Source organism: Rhinopithecus bieti, unplaced genomic scaffold (assembly GCF_001698545.2).
Source record: "Rhinopithecus bieti isolate Rb0 unplaced genomic scaffold, ASM169854v2 scaffold_12086, whole genome shotgun sequence".
In the NCBI taxonomy this organism is placed as follows: Eukaryota; Metazoa; Chordata; class Mammalia; order Primates; family Cercopithecidae; genus Rhinopithecus; species Rhinopithecus bieti.
Window position 1 is genome coordinate 1,679,161 of NW_016807466.1, and position 17,927 is coordinate 1,697,087.

Genomic DNA, 17,927 nt, shown 5'->3' on the forward strand with positions numbered 1-17,927 from the left:
GAACTTAAGGATTTCAAGCAACCAAGAGCCAGCCCAGGTGGTCCAGCCTCTCCCCCGTAGACATGTGCAGGACAGCACCTGGCCCCATGCTCGCCCTCAGTCCCCGCTCCAAAAACTTTAGCCTCCTTCCCTCAGAGGAGGAACTGATATTAGGGTTGCACAATTCTGTTTTGAGACATCAGACAGCGAAATGATGTTGTAAAGCCGGTAAAACAATCACCCGTCTTCCCAGACTCTCCTTGGGTCTATTTGCTTGGAATCTGGCATTTTCATTTCACCTGCTTGACAGAGTTCCCCTCTCACCTTCTTTCCCAGGACTTATCTGTTTCTGCTCTGCCTGCCCACCCCCTGCATTTGACCACCCACCCAAGCAGGTGGTCTGCAGTTGTTTTGGGGATATGCCACCCAGTTAATCCAAAAAGCCAGCAGTTTTGAAAAAGATGCCCCTCCTCCTGGGCCTTGACTCCTCTTTCACTGCTGCTAATTCCATTACCTGAGAAAAGGCAACACCCGGAAAACCAAGGCGGGGTGTGGTCAATATCAGAGCATGCAGTGGGCTGGACAGGGGTTGGAAACCAGCTCTTAGAAAGTGGTATGATTTGGATCTATGTCCCTACCCAAATCTCATGCTGAATTGTAATCCCCAGTGCTGGAGGTGGGGCCTGGTGGGAGGTGATTGGATCATGGGTGTGGTTTCTCATGGTTTAACACTATCTCCCTTGGTGCTGTTGTAGTGATCGTGAGTTCTCATAAGATCTGGTTGTTTAAAAGTGTGTGGCACCAACCCTCCCTCTCTCTCTTCCTCCTGCTCTGGCCATGTGAAGTGCCAGCTCCCCCTTCACCTTCCGCCATGATTGTAAGTTTCCTGAGACCACCTCAAAACCAATCAGATGCCAGCACCCTGTTTCCTATGCAGCCTGTGGAACCATGCGCCAAACAAATATCTTTTCTTTATAAATGACCCAGTTTCAGGTATTTCTTTATATTAGGTTGCTGCAAAAGTAGTTGCGGTTTTTGCCATTACTTTTAATAGACTTGTGAGAAGAGATTAATACAGAAATTGTGCCCTGTTTCTGCTTGAGCAGTGTTTTGTTTATTTCTTTCTGCATAACAGACCACCCCAACATTTAGCAGCTTAAAACAATAAAAGTCATGTTTAGCTCTCTCCATTCTGGGGGTTGACCAGACGGCTCTTCCGCTGGTTGTATTTATAATCTCTTATGTGTTTGTAGCCAGATGGCAGCTGGGGGTAGGGTCATCTGGGGGCTCAGCACTGAAATGCTGGGAGCCCCTCCTTCTCTACAGAGTGTTGAGTCCTCTCCTTCCCACTGGGCCTCTCCAGCAGGAAAGCTGGACTTTCTACCTGGCATTCAGGGCTCCCAAAAAGCAGAAAGGAGAGCTGTCTGTATGGTCTGAATGTTTGTGTCTCCCCAAAATTCCTATTTTGAAACCTAATTCCCAGTGTGACAGTACTAGGAGACATGGTCCTTGGCAGATGATTAGGGCTGAGTGCGGAACCCTCATGATTGTGATTAGTGTCTTTGTAAAAGAGGCCAGAGGGAACGTGTCTATAGTTTCCACCATGCGAGGACACAGCAAGAAGGTGTCATCTAGGGCCGGGCACCATGGCTCACGCCTGTAATCCCAGCACCTTGGGAGGCCAAGGTGGGCAGATCGTGAGGTCAGGAGATTGAGACCATCCTGGCTAACACGGCGAAACCCCGTCTCTACTAAAAATACACAAAATTAGCCAGGCGTGGTGGCGGGCGCCTGTAGTCCCTGCTACTCAGGAGGCTGAGGCAGGAGAATGGTGTGAACCAGGGAGGCAGAGCTTGCAGGGAGCCAAGATCGCACCACTGAACTCCAGCCTGGGCGATAGAGCGAGACTCCGTCTCAAGAGAAAAAAAGAAAAGAAAAGAAGGTGTCATCTAGGAACCGGAAAGTTCCCAGCAGATACCAAATCTGCTGGTGCCTTGATCTTGGATACTAAGCCCCCATAACTATGAGTGATACATTTCTGTTGTTTAAAAGCCACCCAGTTCACAGCATTTTGTTGTAGTGTCTGGAACTAAGACACTGCCAGACCCACTTGAAGTCTCAGGCTCAGGGTCAGCAATGGGGCACTGCCACTTTTACTTGGCTTATGCTATGCCAGGGCCAGTCAGAAGAGGGTCAATAAACTCCATCTCTTTTTTTATGAGACGGAGTCTAGCTCTGTCGCCCAGGCTGGAGTGCAGTGGTACCATCTCGGCTCGCTGCAGCCTCCACCTCCCAGGTTCAAACAATTCTCACGCCTCAGCCTCCTGGGTAACTGGGATTACAGGTGAGTGCCATCATGCCCGGTTAATTTTTATATTTTTAGTAGAGATGGGATTTCACCATGTTGGCCAGGCTGGTCTTGAACTCCTGGCCTCAAGTAATCTTCCTGCTTTGGCCTCCCAAAGTGTTGGGATTACAGGCATGAGCCACCATGCCCGGCCTAAACTCCATCTCTTGTTGGAGGGGTGGGAAGAGAGAGACAGATGAAAAATTTCTGGCCCTCTTTGATTTGGAAGGACTTGTTTTCAATGCTCTTCTGCAGTGGATTTCACCTAGTCCTGGTCCTTTGTGCTTGAGCACATTTTTCTTGGGTTGCGTTCTTATTCTTGGCTTTGGTATTCTTTAGTATGTTATATCACTGAGTCCTTGGCCTGGTAACTGGCTTCACTACTCCATGCTTTCAGTTCATTTGCTGCCATTTCTTTTCCTTGGAAGATGGCACAACATGTACATGGTGTGCATGTGTGTGCTTGCATGTGTGTACATATGTATGCAGGTAGTCACTGGGGAACAAAACAAATGATACAATACATCAGGAAAGAAACGATTTGAGTGCTAGGTGACATTTAGTCTCATCTGACACTGAAAATTCTGGGACTTCAAGCAGTTTTCAGAGTTAATGTTTATTAGATCCATAAGAAAACGTAAACAAAGTGAGCGATATTGGAGCATTTTTAGTCAGTAATTACTACGTCCTATTGGTTTCAGGGATTGCTTTGAGTGGAGAACATATTGCAAAAGGAAATTCCCATCTCACTATCCTTTTCATCAAGCCTATTAAGCTAATGATTTTAACAATGCCTTTCCCCACAGCCAGTCTGCCTTGGGTATAGACTGCCAGGCATGGTTACTAAACACCCAGAGACTCAAGCAATTTTAGCAAATTCTATTTTTAAGTTCTCTTGTATAGTCTCCAGGGCCATGAGGTGGCTAATATCAGCTCCATAGATTTCAGAATCTTCTGCTCCCACTAGTCTGAATCTTGATTTCCTTCAGGTGCCTCTGGAAGTTTCTGCCCAGGACTTCAATCTCTGAGAGCTGGATACCAAGGGGGAGCTGTCCTTCAATGGGGGAAGAGGGCACTCCTAACCCAAGGTGGGACCCTCAGGGAGCTGTGCCAACGTGGGCAGAGTCCCGAGTGCTTCCAAGTGGCCCTGCTTCTCTTTTCCTGGCAGCTGATGGGCTATTTGCCACCATGCCCTTGCCGGCTCGGCTTGTGGCTACAGATACATGTGTACCAGGTTTCTGAGTGTAAAGGTTCCACCCAAGCCAGGTGAAGGCTGATGCCCTCAGGCAAAATTTCAGAGTAGTCAAGCTTATTTATTGGTGGAATTATCTCCCTTTGGGGGATCATTTTTCCTCTGAACCTTCTCTCCCAGTGCCCCACTTGTTACTCTCAAAGTCCCCACCTGGCCCACCCTCACTTTCCAAGCCTTTCCTTTTAGTATGAGGTTGCATGGCTCTCAAATGCTCCCTGGTCCATTCCGTTACAGCCCCCATCCCATTCCTCTTCCACCCTAAAGCTTTGCTTGCGATTCCTACTTCCATTTGATATTTCAGCTGGGGTTCAAGGCAATGACAGGTGATTGCCAGGCTAAAGAGCTCCAGGGGCAGACTTATAGGGTGAAAATTCCAAAGGGGTCAACATGGGTGGGAAGGAAGGATGATTCCCCTCTGCTCCCCTACCCTAAGACAGCCCACCTGGCAGCCACTCAGGAAACAATAACCATCATTCCAATGGAGATAATTACCCCAATCAGCTCCATCTCAGCAACATGTGTGAGAGAAATTCCCCTTAGGAGGAAGCCAGATCTGTCTTCTCTCAGTCCACTGGACTTACAATCAGGAAGAAAACACACAGATACATTCTTGGAACTTATTTCTTACAGAATTTGAACTCTCCACTCTGCCTTGCTCCCACCACCAAACAGGGTGTGTGTCAGGGCAGCTGCTGGTCCAGAAGGTTGTCTTTCTTCCAGCTAGAGGCGTGAGCTTTTCTTTTATCCTTCTTCCAGATAGAGGCGTGAGCTTTGCTTTTGGGCAGACCCAGCCCCATGCCCAGGTGCACAATTGGACCTTAGTGCCCCCTCCTCCCCTGAAGTGTCTGTCTGCCTTCCGAGAATATTCTCCCCAGCTGAAATCACATAGCTCCAGTCTGACTGTCATGTGGTTTAAATAAAAGTTTATCATTTTTGTCTACATCAGACCTCATTTCAGAGAGGACTTGAAGCAATTTACAAAAATACACAACATCAAATTGAAAATTACATGTAAGTAAAATCAGATTCAAGGAAAATGTAAATAAAGTGATATTTTGTTTTTTGAACAAGGGAAAGTCAGAATTCAGATATAGTCTGGAGAAGTGGTTCTCAGTCACAGCTGCATATTAGAATTACTCGGGGATCTTTTAAAATGGACATCTCGGTCCCAGTCCTCAGAGATCCTGACTTAGGATGGGGTGTGGCCTGGGCATTGGGATTTTAAAAAGCTAAGTGATTCTAACTTGCAGCCAAGGATGAGACACACTGGCCTAAGTGGAGCCTCCTGTTATTACAATGAAAATACAGATTTAGTTGTGAACTTCCCAGCAGGGAAAGCAAAAAGGGAAACCTGATCAGTTTCATAATACACATTGTCCCAAAGACAGGAAAGCTTTCTCTGCCTCTGAAGTCTGCAGGAAATCGCTGAAACATTTTCTGGACAGTTGTGTGTGCATGCACGTATTTCTTGGGTCATTTATATGCATTTGTATGTCCCTTTTATGCAAATGGACTCATACTATATTTGCTCTTCTGCAACTTGCTTTTTTCTCTTTTTTTTTTAAATTATACTTTTAAGTTCCGGGATATGTGTGCAGAACGTGCAGTTTGTTACATAGGCATACACATGCCATGGTGGTTTGCTGCGCCCATCAACCTGTCATCTACATTAGGTGTTTCTCCTAATGCTATCCCTCCCCTAGCCACTCCCCCCAACAGGCCCCAGTGTGTGATGTTCCCCTCCCTGTATCCATGTGTTCTCATTGTTCAACTCCCACTTATGAGTGAGAACATTTGGTGTTTGGTTTTCTGTTTCTGTGTTAGTTTGCAGAGAATGATGGTTTCCAGCTTCATTCATGTCACTGCAAAGGACATAAACTCATCCATTTTTATGGCTGCATAGTATTCTAAGGTGTATATGTGCCACATTTTCTTTATTCAGTCGATCATTGATGGGCATTCGGGTTGGTTCCAATTCTTTGCTATTCTGAACAGTACTGAAATAAACATACGTGTTCATATGTCTTTATAGTAGAATGATTTATAATCCTTTGGGTATATACCCAGTAATGGGATTGCTGAGTCAAATGGTATTTCTAGTTCTAGATCCTTGAAGAATGACCACACTGTCTTCCACAATGGTTAAACTCATTTATACTCCCACCAACAGTGTAAAAGCATTCTTATTTCTCCACATCCTATCCAGCATCTGTTGTTTCCCAATTTTTTAATGATTGCCATTCTAACTGGCATAAGATGGTCTCTCATTGTGGTTTTGATGTGCATTTCTCTAATGACCAGTGATGATGAGCTTTTTTTCATATGTTTGTTGGTTGCATAAATGTCTTCTTTTGAGAAGTGTCTGTCTTTCATATCCTTAACCCACTTTTTGATGGGATTTTATTTTTTCTTGTAAATTTGTTTAAGTTCTTTGTAGATTCCGGATATTAGCCCTTTATCAGATGGATAGATTGCAAAAATTTTCTCCCATTCTGTAGGTTGCCTGTTCACTCTGATGATACTTTCTTTTGCTATGCGGAAGCTTTTTAGTTTAATTAGATCGCATTTCTCAATTTTGGCTTTTGTTGCCATTGCTTTTGGTGTTTTAGTCATGAAGTCTTTGCCCATGCCTGTGTCCTGAATGGTATTGCCTAGGTTTTCTTCTAGGGCTTTTATGGTTTTAGGTGTTACATTTAAGTCTTTAATCCATCTTGAGTTAATTTTTGTATAAGGTGTAAGAATGGGGTCCAGTTTCAGTTTTCTGCATTTGGCTAGCCAGTTTTCCCAACATCATTTATTAAATAGGGAATCCTTTCCCCATTGCTTGTTTTTGTCAGGTTTGTCAAAGATCAGATGGTTGTAGATGTGTGGCGTTATTTCTGAGGCCTCTGTTCTGTTCCATTGGTCTATATATCTGTTTTGGTACCAGTGCCATGCTGTTTTGGTTACTGTAGCCTTGTACTATAGTTTGAAGTCAGGTAACATGATGTCTCCAGCTTTGTTCTTTTTGCTTAGGGTTGTCTTGGCTATACAGGCACTTTTTGGTTACATACGAAATTTAAAGTAATTTGTTCTAATTCTGTGAAGAAAGTCAATGGTAGCTTTATGAGGATAGCATTGAATCTGTAAATTACTTTGGGCAATATGACCATTTTCATCATATTGATTCTTCCTATCCGTGAGCATGGAATGTTTTTTCATTTGTTTGTGTCCTCTCTTATTTCCTTGAGCAGTGGTTTGTAGTTCTCCTCGAAAAGGTCCTTCATATCCCTTGTAAGTTAGATTCCTAGGTATTTTATCCTTTCTGTAGAAAATGTGAATGGGAATTCACTCATGATTTGGCTCACTCATGATTTGGTGTATAGGAATGCTTGTGATTTTTGCACATTGATTTTGTATCCTGAGACTTTGCTGAAGTTGCTTATCAGATTAAGGAGATTTTGGGCTGAGAAAATGGGGTTTTCTAACTATACAATAATGTCATCTGCAAACGGACAATTTGACTTCCTCTCTTCCTATTTGAATACCCTTTATTTCTTTCTCTTGCCTGATTGCCCTGGCCAGAATTTCCAATAATATGTTGAATAGGAGTGGTGAGAGAGGGCATCCTTGTATTGTGCTGGTTTTCAAAGGGAATGCTTCCAGTTTTTGCCCATTCAGTATGATATTGGCTGTGAGTTTGTCATGAATAGCTCTTATTATTTTGAGATACGTTCCATCAATACCTAGTTTATTGAGTGTTTTTAGCATGAAAGGGTATTTAATTTTATTGAAGGCCTTTTCTGCGTCTGTTGAGATAATCATGTTGTTTTTGTCATTGGTTCTGTTTATGTGATGGATTATGATTATTGATTTGGTATGTTGAACCAGTCTTGCATCCCAGGAATGAATCCCACTTGATTGTGGTGGATAAGCTTTTTGATGTGCTGCTGGATTTGGTTTGCCAGTATTTTATTGAGGATTTTTGCACTGATGTTCATCAGGGATATTGGCCTGAAATTGTTTTTTCTTTTTTTGCTATGTCTCTGCCAGGTTTTAATATCAGGATGATGCTGGCCTCATAAAATGAGTTAGGGAAGAGTACCTCTTTTCTATTGTTTGGAATACTTTCAGAAGGAATGGTACCAGCTCCCCTTTGTACCTCTCAGAGAATTCAACTGTGAATCTGTCCAGTCCTGGCCTTTTTTTGGTTGCTAGGCTATTAATTGCTGCCTTGACTTCAGAACTTGTTACTGGTCTATTCAGGGATTCTACTTCCTCCTGGTTTAGTCTTGGGAGAGTGTATGTGTCCAAGAATTTCTCCATTTCTTCTAGATTTTCTAGTTTATTTGCATAGAGGTGTTTATAGTGTTCTCTGATGGTAGTTTGTATTTCTGTGGGATCAGTGGTGATATTCTCTTTATCTTTTTTTTATTGTATCTATTTTATTCTTCTCTCTTTTCTTCTTTATTATTCTGGCTAGTGGCCTATCTATTTTGTTAATCTTTTCAAAACACCAGCCCCGCCAGATGCATTGACTTTTTTTGAAGCGTTCTGGGTTTTTCATGTCTCTGTCTCCTTCAGTTCTTCTCTGATCTTAGTTATTTCTTGTCTTCTGTTAGCTTTTGAATTTGTTTGCTCTTGCTTCTCTAGTTCTTTTAATTGTGATGTCAGGGTGTCGATTTTAGATCTTTCCTGCTTTCTCCTGTGGGAACTTAGTGCTATAAATTTCCCTCAAAACACTGCTTTAGCTGTATCTCAGAGATTCTGATACATTATGTCTTTGTTTTCATTGGTTTCAAAAAACTTATGTATTTCTGCTTTGATTTCTTTATTTACCCAGTAGTCATTCAGGAGCAGGTTGTTCAGTTTTCATGTAGTTGTGCGGTTTTGAGTGAGTTTCTTAATCCTGAGTTCTAATTTGATTGCCCTGTGGTCAGAGAGACTGTTTGTTATGATTTCCATTTTTTGGCATTTGCTGAGGAGTATTTTACTTCCAATTATGTGGTCAATTTTAGAATAAGTGCGATGTGGTGCTGAGAAGAATGTATATTCTGTTGATTTTGGGTGGAGAGTTCTGTAGATGTCTATTAAGTCTGCTTGGTCCAGAGCTGAGTTCAAGTCTTGAATAACCTTGTTAATTTTCTGTCTCATTAATCTGTCTAATATTGACAGTGAGGTGTTAAAGTCTCCCACTATTATTGTGTGGGAATCTAAGTCTCTTTGTAGGTCTCTAAGAACTTGGTTTATGAACCTGGGTGCTCCTGTATTGGGTGCATATGTATTTAGGAGAGTTAGGTCTTCTTGTTGCATTGATCCCTTTGCCATTATGTAATGCCCTTCTTTGTCTTTTTTTATCTTTGTTGGTTTTAAAGTCTGTTTTATCAGAGACTAGGATTGCAACCCCTGCTTTTTTTTTTTTTTTCCTTCCATTTGCTTGGTAAATATTCCTCCATCCCTTTATTTTGAGCTTATGTGTGTCTTTGCACATAAGATTGGTCTCCTGAATACAGCATGCCAATGGATCTTGGCTCTTTATCCAATTTGCCAGCCTGTGTCTTTTAATTCGGGCATTTAGCCCATTTACACTTAAGGTTAATATTGGTATGTGTGAATTTGATCTTGTCATTATGATGCTAGCTGGTTATTTTGCCCATTAGTTGATGCAGTTTCTTCGTAGTATTGAGAGTCTTTACAAGTTGGTATGTTTTTGCAGTGACTGGTACTGGTTTTTCCTTTCCATATTTAGTGCTGTCTTCAGGAGCTCTTGTAAGGCAGGTCAGGTGGTGACAAAATCAGCATTTGCTCGTCTGTAAAGGATTTTATTTCTCCTTAGCTTAATGAAGCTTAGTTTGGCTGGATATGAAATTCTGGCTTAAAAACTCTTTTCTTTAAGAATGTTGAATATTGGCCCCAACTCTCTTCTGGCTTGTAGGGTTTCTACACAAAGATCTGCTGTTAGTCTGATGGGCTTCCCTTTGTGGGTAACCTGACCTTTTTCTCCAGTTGCTCTTAACATTTTTTCCTTCATTTCAACCTTGGTGAATCTGACAATTATGTGTCTTGGGGTTGCTCTTCTCGAGGAGTATCTTTGTGGTGTTCTCTGTATTTCCTGAATTTGAATGTTGGCCTGTCTTGCTAGGTTGGGGAAGTTCTCCTGGATAATATCCTGAAGAGTGTTTCCTAACTTGGTTCCATTCTCCCCGTCACTTTCAGGTACACCAATCAAACGTAGGTTTGGTCTTTTCACATAGTCCCATATTTCTTGGAGGGTTTGTTCCTTTTAATTCTTTTTTCTCTAATCTTGTCTTCATGCTTTATTTCATTAAGTTGACCTTCAATTTCTGATATCCTTTCTTTCACTTGATCAATTTGGCTATTGACACTTGTGTATGCTTCATGAAGTTCTTGTGCTGTGTTTTTCAGCTCCATCAGGTCATTTATGTTCTTCTCTAAACTGATTATTCTAGTTAGCAATTCCTTTAACCTTTTTTCAAGGTTCTTAGCTTCCTTGCTTTGGGTTAAACCATGCTCCTTTAGCTCAGAGGGGCTTGTTATTACCCACCTTCTGAAGACTACTTCTGTCAATTCATCAAACTCATTCTCCATCCAGTTTTGTTCCCTTGCTGGCAAGGAGTTGTGATCCTTTGGAGGAGAAGAGGCATTCTGGGTTTTGGAATTTTCAGCCTTTTTGCACTGGTTTTTCCTCATCTTCATGGATTTATCTACCTTTGGTCTTTGATGTTGGTGACCTTTGGATGGGGTTTCTGTGTGGACATCCTTTTTGTTGATGTTGATGCGATTCCTTTCTGTTTGTTAGTTTTCCTTCTAACAGTCTCTGCTGCAGGTCTGCTGGAGTTTGCTGGAGGTCCACTCCAGACCCTGTTTGCTTGGGTATCACCAGCGGAGGCTGCAGAACAGCAAAGATTGCTGCCTGTTTATTCCTCTGGAAGCTTCATACCAGAGGGGCACCCACAAGATGCCAGCCAGAGCTCTCCTGAGGTGTCTGTCAACCCCTGCTGGGAGGTGTCTCCCTGTCAGGTGGCACAGGGATCAGGGACCCACTCAAGGAGACAGTCTGTCCCTTAGCAGAGTTCAAGTGCTGTGCTGGGAGATCTGCTGCTCTCCTCAGAGCTGGCAGGCAGGAATGTTTAAGTCTGCTGAAGCTGTGCCCACAGCCGCCCCTTCCCTCAGCTGCTCTGACCCAGGGAGATGGGAGTTTGATCTATGAGCCCGACTGGGACTGCTGCCTTTCTTTCAGAGATGCCCTTACCAGAGAGGAGGATTCTAGAGAGGCAGTCTGGCTACAGCAGCTTTGCCGAGCTGAATTGGGCTCAGCCCGGTTTGAACTTCCCAGTGGCTTTCTTTATACTGTGAGGGGAAAACCGCCTAGTCAAGCCTCAGTAATGGCAAACACCCCTCCTCCTACCAAGCTCTAGTATCCCAGGTCAACTTTAGACTGCTGTGCTGGCAGAGATAATTTCAAGCCAGTGGATTGTAGCTTGCTGAGCTCCGTAGTGTGGGATCTGCTGAGCTAGACCACTTGGCTCCCTGGCTTTAGCCCCCTTTCCAGGGGAGTGAACTGTTCTGTCTCACTGGCATTCCAGGCACCACTGGGCTATGGAAAAAAAAAACAAAAAAAAAAAACAAAAAAAAAAAACAAAAAACTCCTGCAGCTAGCGTGGTGTCTGCCCAACTGGCTGCCCAGTTTTGTGCTTGAAACCCAGGGCCCTGGTGGCATAGGCACCTGAGGGAATCTTCTGGTATACAGGTTGTGAAGACTGTGGGAAAAGTGTAGTATCTGGGCCGGAATGCATTGTCCCTCACGGCACATTTCCTCATGGCTCCCCTTGGCTAGGGGAGGGAGTTCCCTGACCCTTTGCACTTCCCAGGTGAGGCAACACCCCACCCTGCTTTGGCTCGCCATCTGTGGGCTACACTCACTGTCTAACCAGTCCCAATGATATGAGCCAGTACCTCAGTTGGAAATGCAGAAATCACCCACCTTCTGCATGGATCTCGCTGGGAGCTACAGGCTGGAGCTGTTCTTATTTGGTGGTCTTGCCCACAGCTCCCTTGCTTTCCTCTCTACTAGCATGTTGTCATACACAGATTTTAAGGACACTTCTGGTAGATTTGATCCAAGAGTAACTCAAAAGAACATCAGTGGCATCCATTCTCCCCTTTGGTAATTTTTAAGAAACATAATGCTGCTGCCTCTCTCTTTATAAATGGTGACTGCTTTCTCCACTCCATCCCGTATTTTCTTTGCATTTTTGCCTTCTTAGTAGCATTAGCAATTCTCAGAACAGAGAACAACCTAGAAATCCAGGTTTGATTAGCAAGTGATACCTCTAAAAAGTGCTTGCAAACCTCCTTTTATGGACCAGGGATGTTAACAGAAACTGTTCTACAGTTCTTCCTTTCCAGGGACAAAACTGATCTCATAATCTGTGACCATTATTCCGAAGTGAGAATCCATCAGGCTCTGCATGTGGCTGTGAGAATGAACTTCCTATCCAGGGAGCGATCAGTCAGGGAAAGCTAGCCCCTCCATGGGGCAGATGATGTCAGGAAGTGGTGGTGGGGTATCATCATAGCTGTCATTTTGCCTCGCTAAAGAAGGTATCAAAAGGGGACAGAACACATCTCCCTTTGGGGGCATTTGTCCCGGGTCCCTTATATGTGGGCAAACCCCTCTTCACTCATTCCTCTGGGAGTGGGAGCGAGCATGCTTGTGACAGCTGTCTAGACAAAACCTCTAAGCCGAAAGGGTGCAGACACTGTTAAATGTCACACAGCCTTGCCTTAAATGAAGATCAAAAGTTGCTCCAAACAACCTCTGTGCCTGATAGCCTGAAACCTGTGTCTCATCATTTTTTAAACAACCTACATAGGCCTAGCACAGAAAATGGAGCTTTTCCTATTTTTCAGTAAGACTTTAAAAGCATCCCTACGACAAGGATGGAAAATAAAAAGCTGACTGCTTCTCCATGCTCGTAAGAAGGTAAACTCCGTAGGGGAGACATGGCATGTTTTGTTCAGTTCGCACATGTCAGTACGACTACGACAACTGGTAAAATGCTGAAATACTTCCAGACCAATTAACACTCACTATGCTGAGCAAGGCCCCAGAAATCGCCAACCACTAACAGAGAGGGTTAGTGACTGGCTCAATGGGGGCCAGCGGGACCTGTTTCAGCCCCTTGACTTACATCTGTTCTGGTTGGCCATTGCTGGAGCCCTCGTATCTATTGATATTCTGCAGACCGTCCCTATTGCAGCCCAAGCATCTAGCTGTGCCTGGCAGAGGCCCTGATATGGTTTGGCTGTGTCCCCACCCAAATCTCATCTTGAATTGTAGCTCCCATAATCCCCACGTGTTGTGGGAGAGACGTGGTGGGAGGTAATTGAATCATGGGGACGGTTACCCCCACGCTGCTCTTCTCGTGATAGTGAGTTCTCATGAGATCTGATGGTTTTATAAGGGGTTCCCCCCACCTTTTATTTTTAATTAGACAGAGTCTCACTCTGTCATCAGGCTGGAGTGCAGTGGCACAATCTCAACTCACTGCAATCTCTACCTCCCAGGTTCCAGCAATTCCCCTGCCTCAGCCTCCCCAGTAGCTGGGACCATAGGTGCGCTCCACCACACCCGGCTAATTTTTTGTATTTTAGTAGAGACGAGGTTTCACCATGTTGGTCAGGATGGTTTCGATCTCCTGACCTCGGGATCTGCCCTCGTCCTCCCAAAGTGCTGGGATTACAGGCGTGGGTCACTGTGCCCGGCCGGTTTTCCTCTCCTTTGCTTGGCACTTCTCTCTTGCCTGCAGTGATGTAAGACGTGCCTTTGCTCTTCCTTTGCCTTCCACCATGATTGTGAGGCCTCCCCAGCCATGTGGAACTGTGAGTCCATTAAATCTCTTTTTCCTTTATAAATTACCTAGTCTTGGGTATGTCTTTACTAGCAGTGTGAATGGACTAATACAGAACCCCCCCAATATATATTTGCTGAGTGAGTGGATAGGGACACCCATATATTCCAGCCACCTTTTGGTAAGTGGTTTATGGGGGTGGGCACAGGCCCTGACTAAAGAACTGGATGTTTTGCCAAGGAAGGGACCTGAGCTGAGAAGACTCATTTACTCTCAAAGACTTAAGACAACATCTCTCTTGGACCAGAGAATGCTGGTGAGCAGCCCAGGCACAAATCACCCCAGTGGGTGCCGGGCTCTGCCGATACTTGGGCAGGACTGACAGTGCACTCATAACTGCCAACACACTAATATTAAAATCTCATCTGATTAGTTAAAGCTCACCCTGTGAGTGCTGATATTTTTCAGGAAATAGGAAGGATGTCTGCCCCCCTCCCCACCCACCCCCTGCCCTTTTCTCTTGGTTTTCTTTTTTAATAACACATTCAGAAGTGGTTTAATGGTTGTTGAAGGAAATTATTGCCACAGCAATCAGGGCTCTCTGTGTGAAACACCTTCAATAGTCCGTGGCCTCCCTCGTGAGGCAGGGGGACATTTGGATATTAAAATGCCACTGAGCTACATCTGCCGACAAGCAGCCACTAATCATCTCTTAAGGCAGCAGGGGACGTACCCCAGGTCCTCAACTCACCAATACCTTCCTTAGGCGGGTTGCAGCCAGATGGTGGTTTCCTAGGCAAGGACAGCAGAGAACGAGGAATAAAGAAGTGGAAAAGGATCTGGCAAGAGGCCAGCACAGAGAGAAACGTTTGCTCATCCTCTCTGCTCCATGTGAGAACAGACCTGCCTGCCTCGCATTCGCAAGGTCCAATTTTCAGTTAAGTGGTGTCTCAGAGGAAGCATGTGACCTTACTTGGAGTTACATCCAAAGACTATAAATTTTTTTTAAGTGCTCCTGTAAGTTGAGCAGCTTCTATATGCTGGGTTGGGAGGATGCAGTCATTGGCCTTCCTGGATTCTTCTTCCTGCTTCTCCATCCTCTTTTGAGCCTGGGACACTGGCCTGCCTGAAAGGCCCCCTTATCCTCTGCCTTTCACTGGAGTTTGGCTAGCGGGAAGAAGCAGCCAGAGTTAGGAGGGTGGGAAGAGAGTAAAGTCAGGTTTATTCTCCAGTTCATACCCTGTAGAGATACCACCAGGGGTTGGCAGTGTATGTTCTAGAATCAACCTCCATTCCTATTGGACGACCCTCCCCGTCATGCTACCTGTATGTAGCGAGGGTTCTGGATTCTGACAACTGTTTTCTCCTTTGCCCTTCAGGCTAACAGCTATAACAGCTACCCCCACTCCTCCGCCCATACACACCATTGCCAGCCAGGTACTACGCTGTGTCGTGTGAGTCTCCCCATCCCTGCTGCGCCTTTGTAAGCGGTCTCCTAATTTCTCTCTCCTCCAGTCACCCAGTTTGAATGTGCCATCTGCTCCTTGCTGGGCCCTGGCTGCCAGCCAGTTGCATGCAGGTCTTTCTGTACCTTCTTGGAGACCTTCATACCACTCCTGCAATGTCATCATTACAGTCTTCCTTTACAGAGAAGACACCACGTGACTCACCCAAAGGCACTCAGCTGGAATTTGTGACTCTAGGCTTCGGAAGCACGTCAGTCTAATTTCCAAGTGTAGGCCCTGCTCACTGCCCCCCTAGGATCTCTTAGACCTTACAGGGGTCCCCAAATCCTTATTTCAATCTTCTCTCAGCACCAGCTGTTTTATCAACTAAACTTTGCTTACCAGCCTTCGGATCAAAGCACTTCAACACCTTTGATTTCCTTTGAGCCTCAGAACATGAATTTACTTGGATCCAAATCATTCCCGGACATACCAAGAACCTACAGATGAAAAGGAATCCAGTGAGGGATCCGTTGGCAGGGGATCGGTGGCCTTGTGTCATCCTTCAGTGTATGGCACACCGTGATCACCCAGGAATGTCCTGGGGAGGTGTGGCATCGTCCCAGCAAGTAGAGCCAATGTGTTTACAGCTTGGGCTACAGCAAGGGTCATTCTGCCCGGTTCAAAAGTCCACTCTTCCTTTTAATACATGGCATGACCCATCTATATTAGGGTAAAGCATACTTCCTGGAGAAAGCAATATTAAGATACAGTAAAGAATATGGCTTTTCGTTTCTTGTTCTCAGATGTAAGCATCTGATTTGAACATTCCAGCCTGGCAGATCACTCTGCCCCACGCAGCCATCAGGAACCCTGGTACTTTTCAGCTTGTCTCTGCATGTCCGGGAGCAGTGCTGCTTAAGTGTGGACCATAGGCAAGTACCAGTCCACAAACTGCTTGGTAGAAGTCCACCATGAATTGAGTCGTGACATGGATAATATGCTTTCAGAAACTTTTACCACGATTTGACATTGCCATGACATCCAGACAAATGACCAGTGGACTCAGCTCATTGAACAGGTTGTAGACCAAAACTTGGTCCGTGATAGATGGGAATTGGAGTTGGGTGGAAATCATGTTCTTCAACACAGGTAGTTTGAGGAGTCTTGCTTTAGAGTCTGCTAATCTATCTGATCATTTCTGTAGCCAGCAAGAAGGGCAGAAGGAGCATGGAGGAACCACTCTGTGTCTTTTGTTGTTGTTGTTTTTGTTGTTGTAGAGTACCTGTTCCATTCTTATAGCATGAGCACAGTACAATCTACTATTTATTCTGCAGTAACTCATTTCAGTGATTGAGAATTTCTGTGAGGTGCAGAGAGATGGCCTATATTTGGTCTCATCATCCACTTGATTCTAATATGATCTCTGTCCAAAGTTCCATTTCTTGGGCTTTGATATTTATTACTAAGTGCAAACGCTGCCTGCTTTTCACCTTGTCTTATGCTTTCTGAGCAGGTTCAAACCAGAAAGAAAAGGTGAGGCTAAAAGCTCAAAGTGAGTAAGTGTGAGAACCACAAGGAAGCCCACCGCTCCACAGTAGATGATCAAAACCACGTCCTCACATGGTAGGTGGCACCTGGAGAGGGCGTAGTCTGTGGGTGTGATGCTACCCATAGTGAAACTGGGGTTGTTTCTGTTCCTCCAACTGAAAGACGGGAAGCTGAGCTCGGGGATTCGTCCCCCGGGGTGCACCTCGCAGGTGCTGTGCGTGTGGCCGCTGAGGTCCAGGTGTGGCTGGAACCAACACAGCAGCTTCTGTGATGCCTCTCAAGAAAGCACATCATAGTTCTCCTTTAATGGGATGTTCTTTTCCTCCGGAGGAGCAACATCTTCCCCAGAACAGTTAGCGTCGCTTCTCCAATAAAGAGGATAACGCTCTCGGGAGCAATTCAGTCTGTAAGAAACTTCAATGAGCTCTGCTTCTGCTTCAGAACAGATGCTACAGCTGTCCCCCTTCAGTGCCATGCTGTTGACCATCACAAAGTTAATGTCTTTCAGAGGCATTCAGCGAAAACAGCCTTTCAGAGATGAGCACTTTCTCAATCCGTTCTATCTCGTGTGTGTTCATCTCATAGTGGAAGCCAGTGTCATGGTTTCCAGCAACTACCTTCAGCTGCACATGACTTGGGTGTCTGAACATTTTCTGAAACTGCTCCACATCATCCGCCCAGGCCTCAGGGGTGCTCCACTTCCCTTCATCAAAGGCATCCTCCAGGATGAAGATGACTTCCGGCTGCAGCAACCACAGAGCTGTCTGGAAGACTCTCTCCACCTGCCATTTCCTTCGTAATTTGTCCAACCAGTGACCTAGGAATTCCACAAGCAAGTGGGTGTCAGCCAAAAACATGACTTTGAGCACAGGCTCATGCGTGGCCTGTTCACCATCATAGGCTGTGGTTTTCACTTCAGGCCAATTACACCAGAAGATCACTAAGTAATAGATCAAAAATTCACAAAACAGAAGCACAGCAAAGACGATGAGTTTCAACAGCAATCAGCTCTTCCTCTTTAACCGATGAAAATTCTGTCTTCCTAACCTCAATCTGCTCATAGCCATTTTCTCAAGCAACTAACAAATCCATCAAGGGTTCACCACGAGAAAACTGCAGGGCCCTGGGTAGGGTGATGGCATTCAGATCTTAGCTGGATACCTGTAATTTTTCAGGAAAATCACCGATTCACCTCACCTTTTAAAGAGAGAGACTGGTATGAAGGTAGTTGGCTGCTGCTCCCCCAAATGAGGATGCATTTGTAACAGCCACACTTTCCTGCTCTGCGCACAATGCCAGGCATGTGGGAGGCACAGGGCACGGTGCAGGAGCCCTTTCACCTGCGCCTGGCAATGGCTTCAGCAGACCGAGCCCGGCTGTGCACCCACCACACTCTGGGTCTTAAGATGTCATCCTGGGGATGGTTCATCCTCTTCTCACAATATGCAAGTGAGAACTTTTCAATATGGCCGCTGCCCCTGACACAAGGAACATTGGGA

General features: G+C 45.0%; 1 protein-coding gene across 1 annotated transcript; it reads right to left on the bottom strand.

Annotated features, from left to right (window-relative positions):
- Window positions 1-16,366: 16,366 nt before the first annotated feature.
- LOC108535896 (metallophosphoesterase 1-like) lies at window positions 16,367-17,495 on the bottom strand. Its single transcript, XM_017882288.1, is given in 3 exon segments — window positions 16,367-16,704; window positions 16,813-16,936; window positions 16,938-17,495. Coding segments are annotated over 3 exon segments (1,020 nt in total).
- Between the last annotated feature and the right edge of the window lie 432 nt (window positions 17,496-17,927).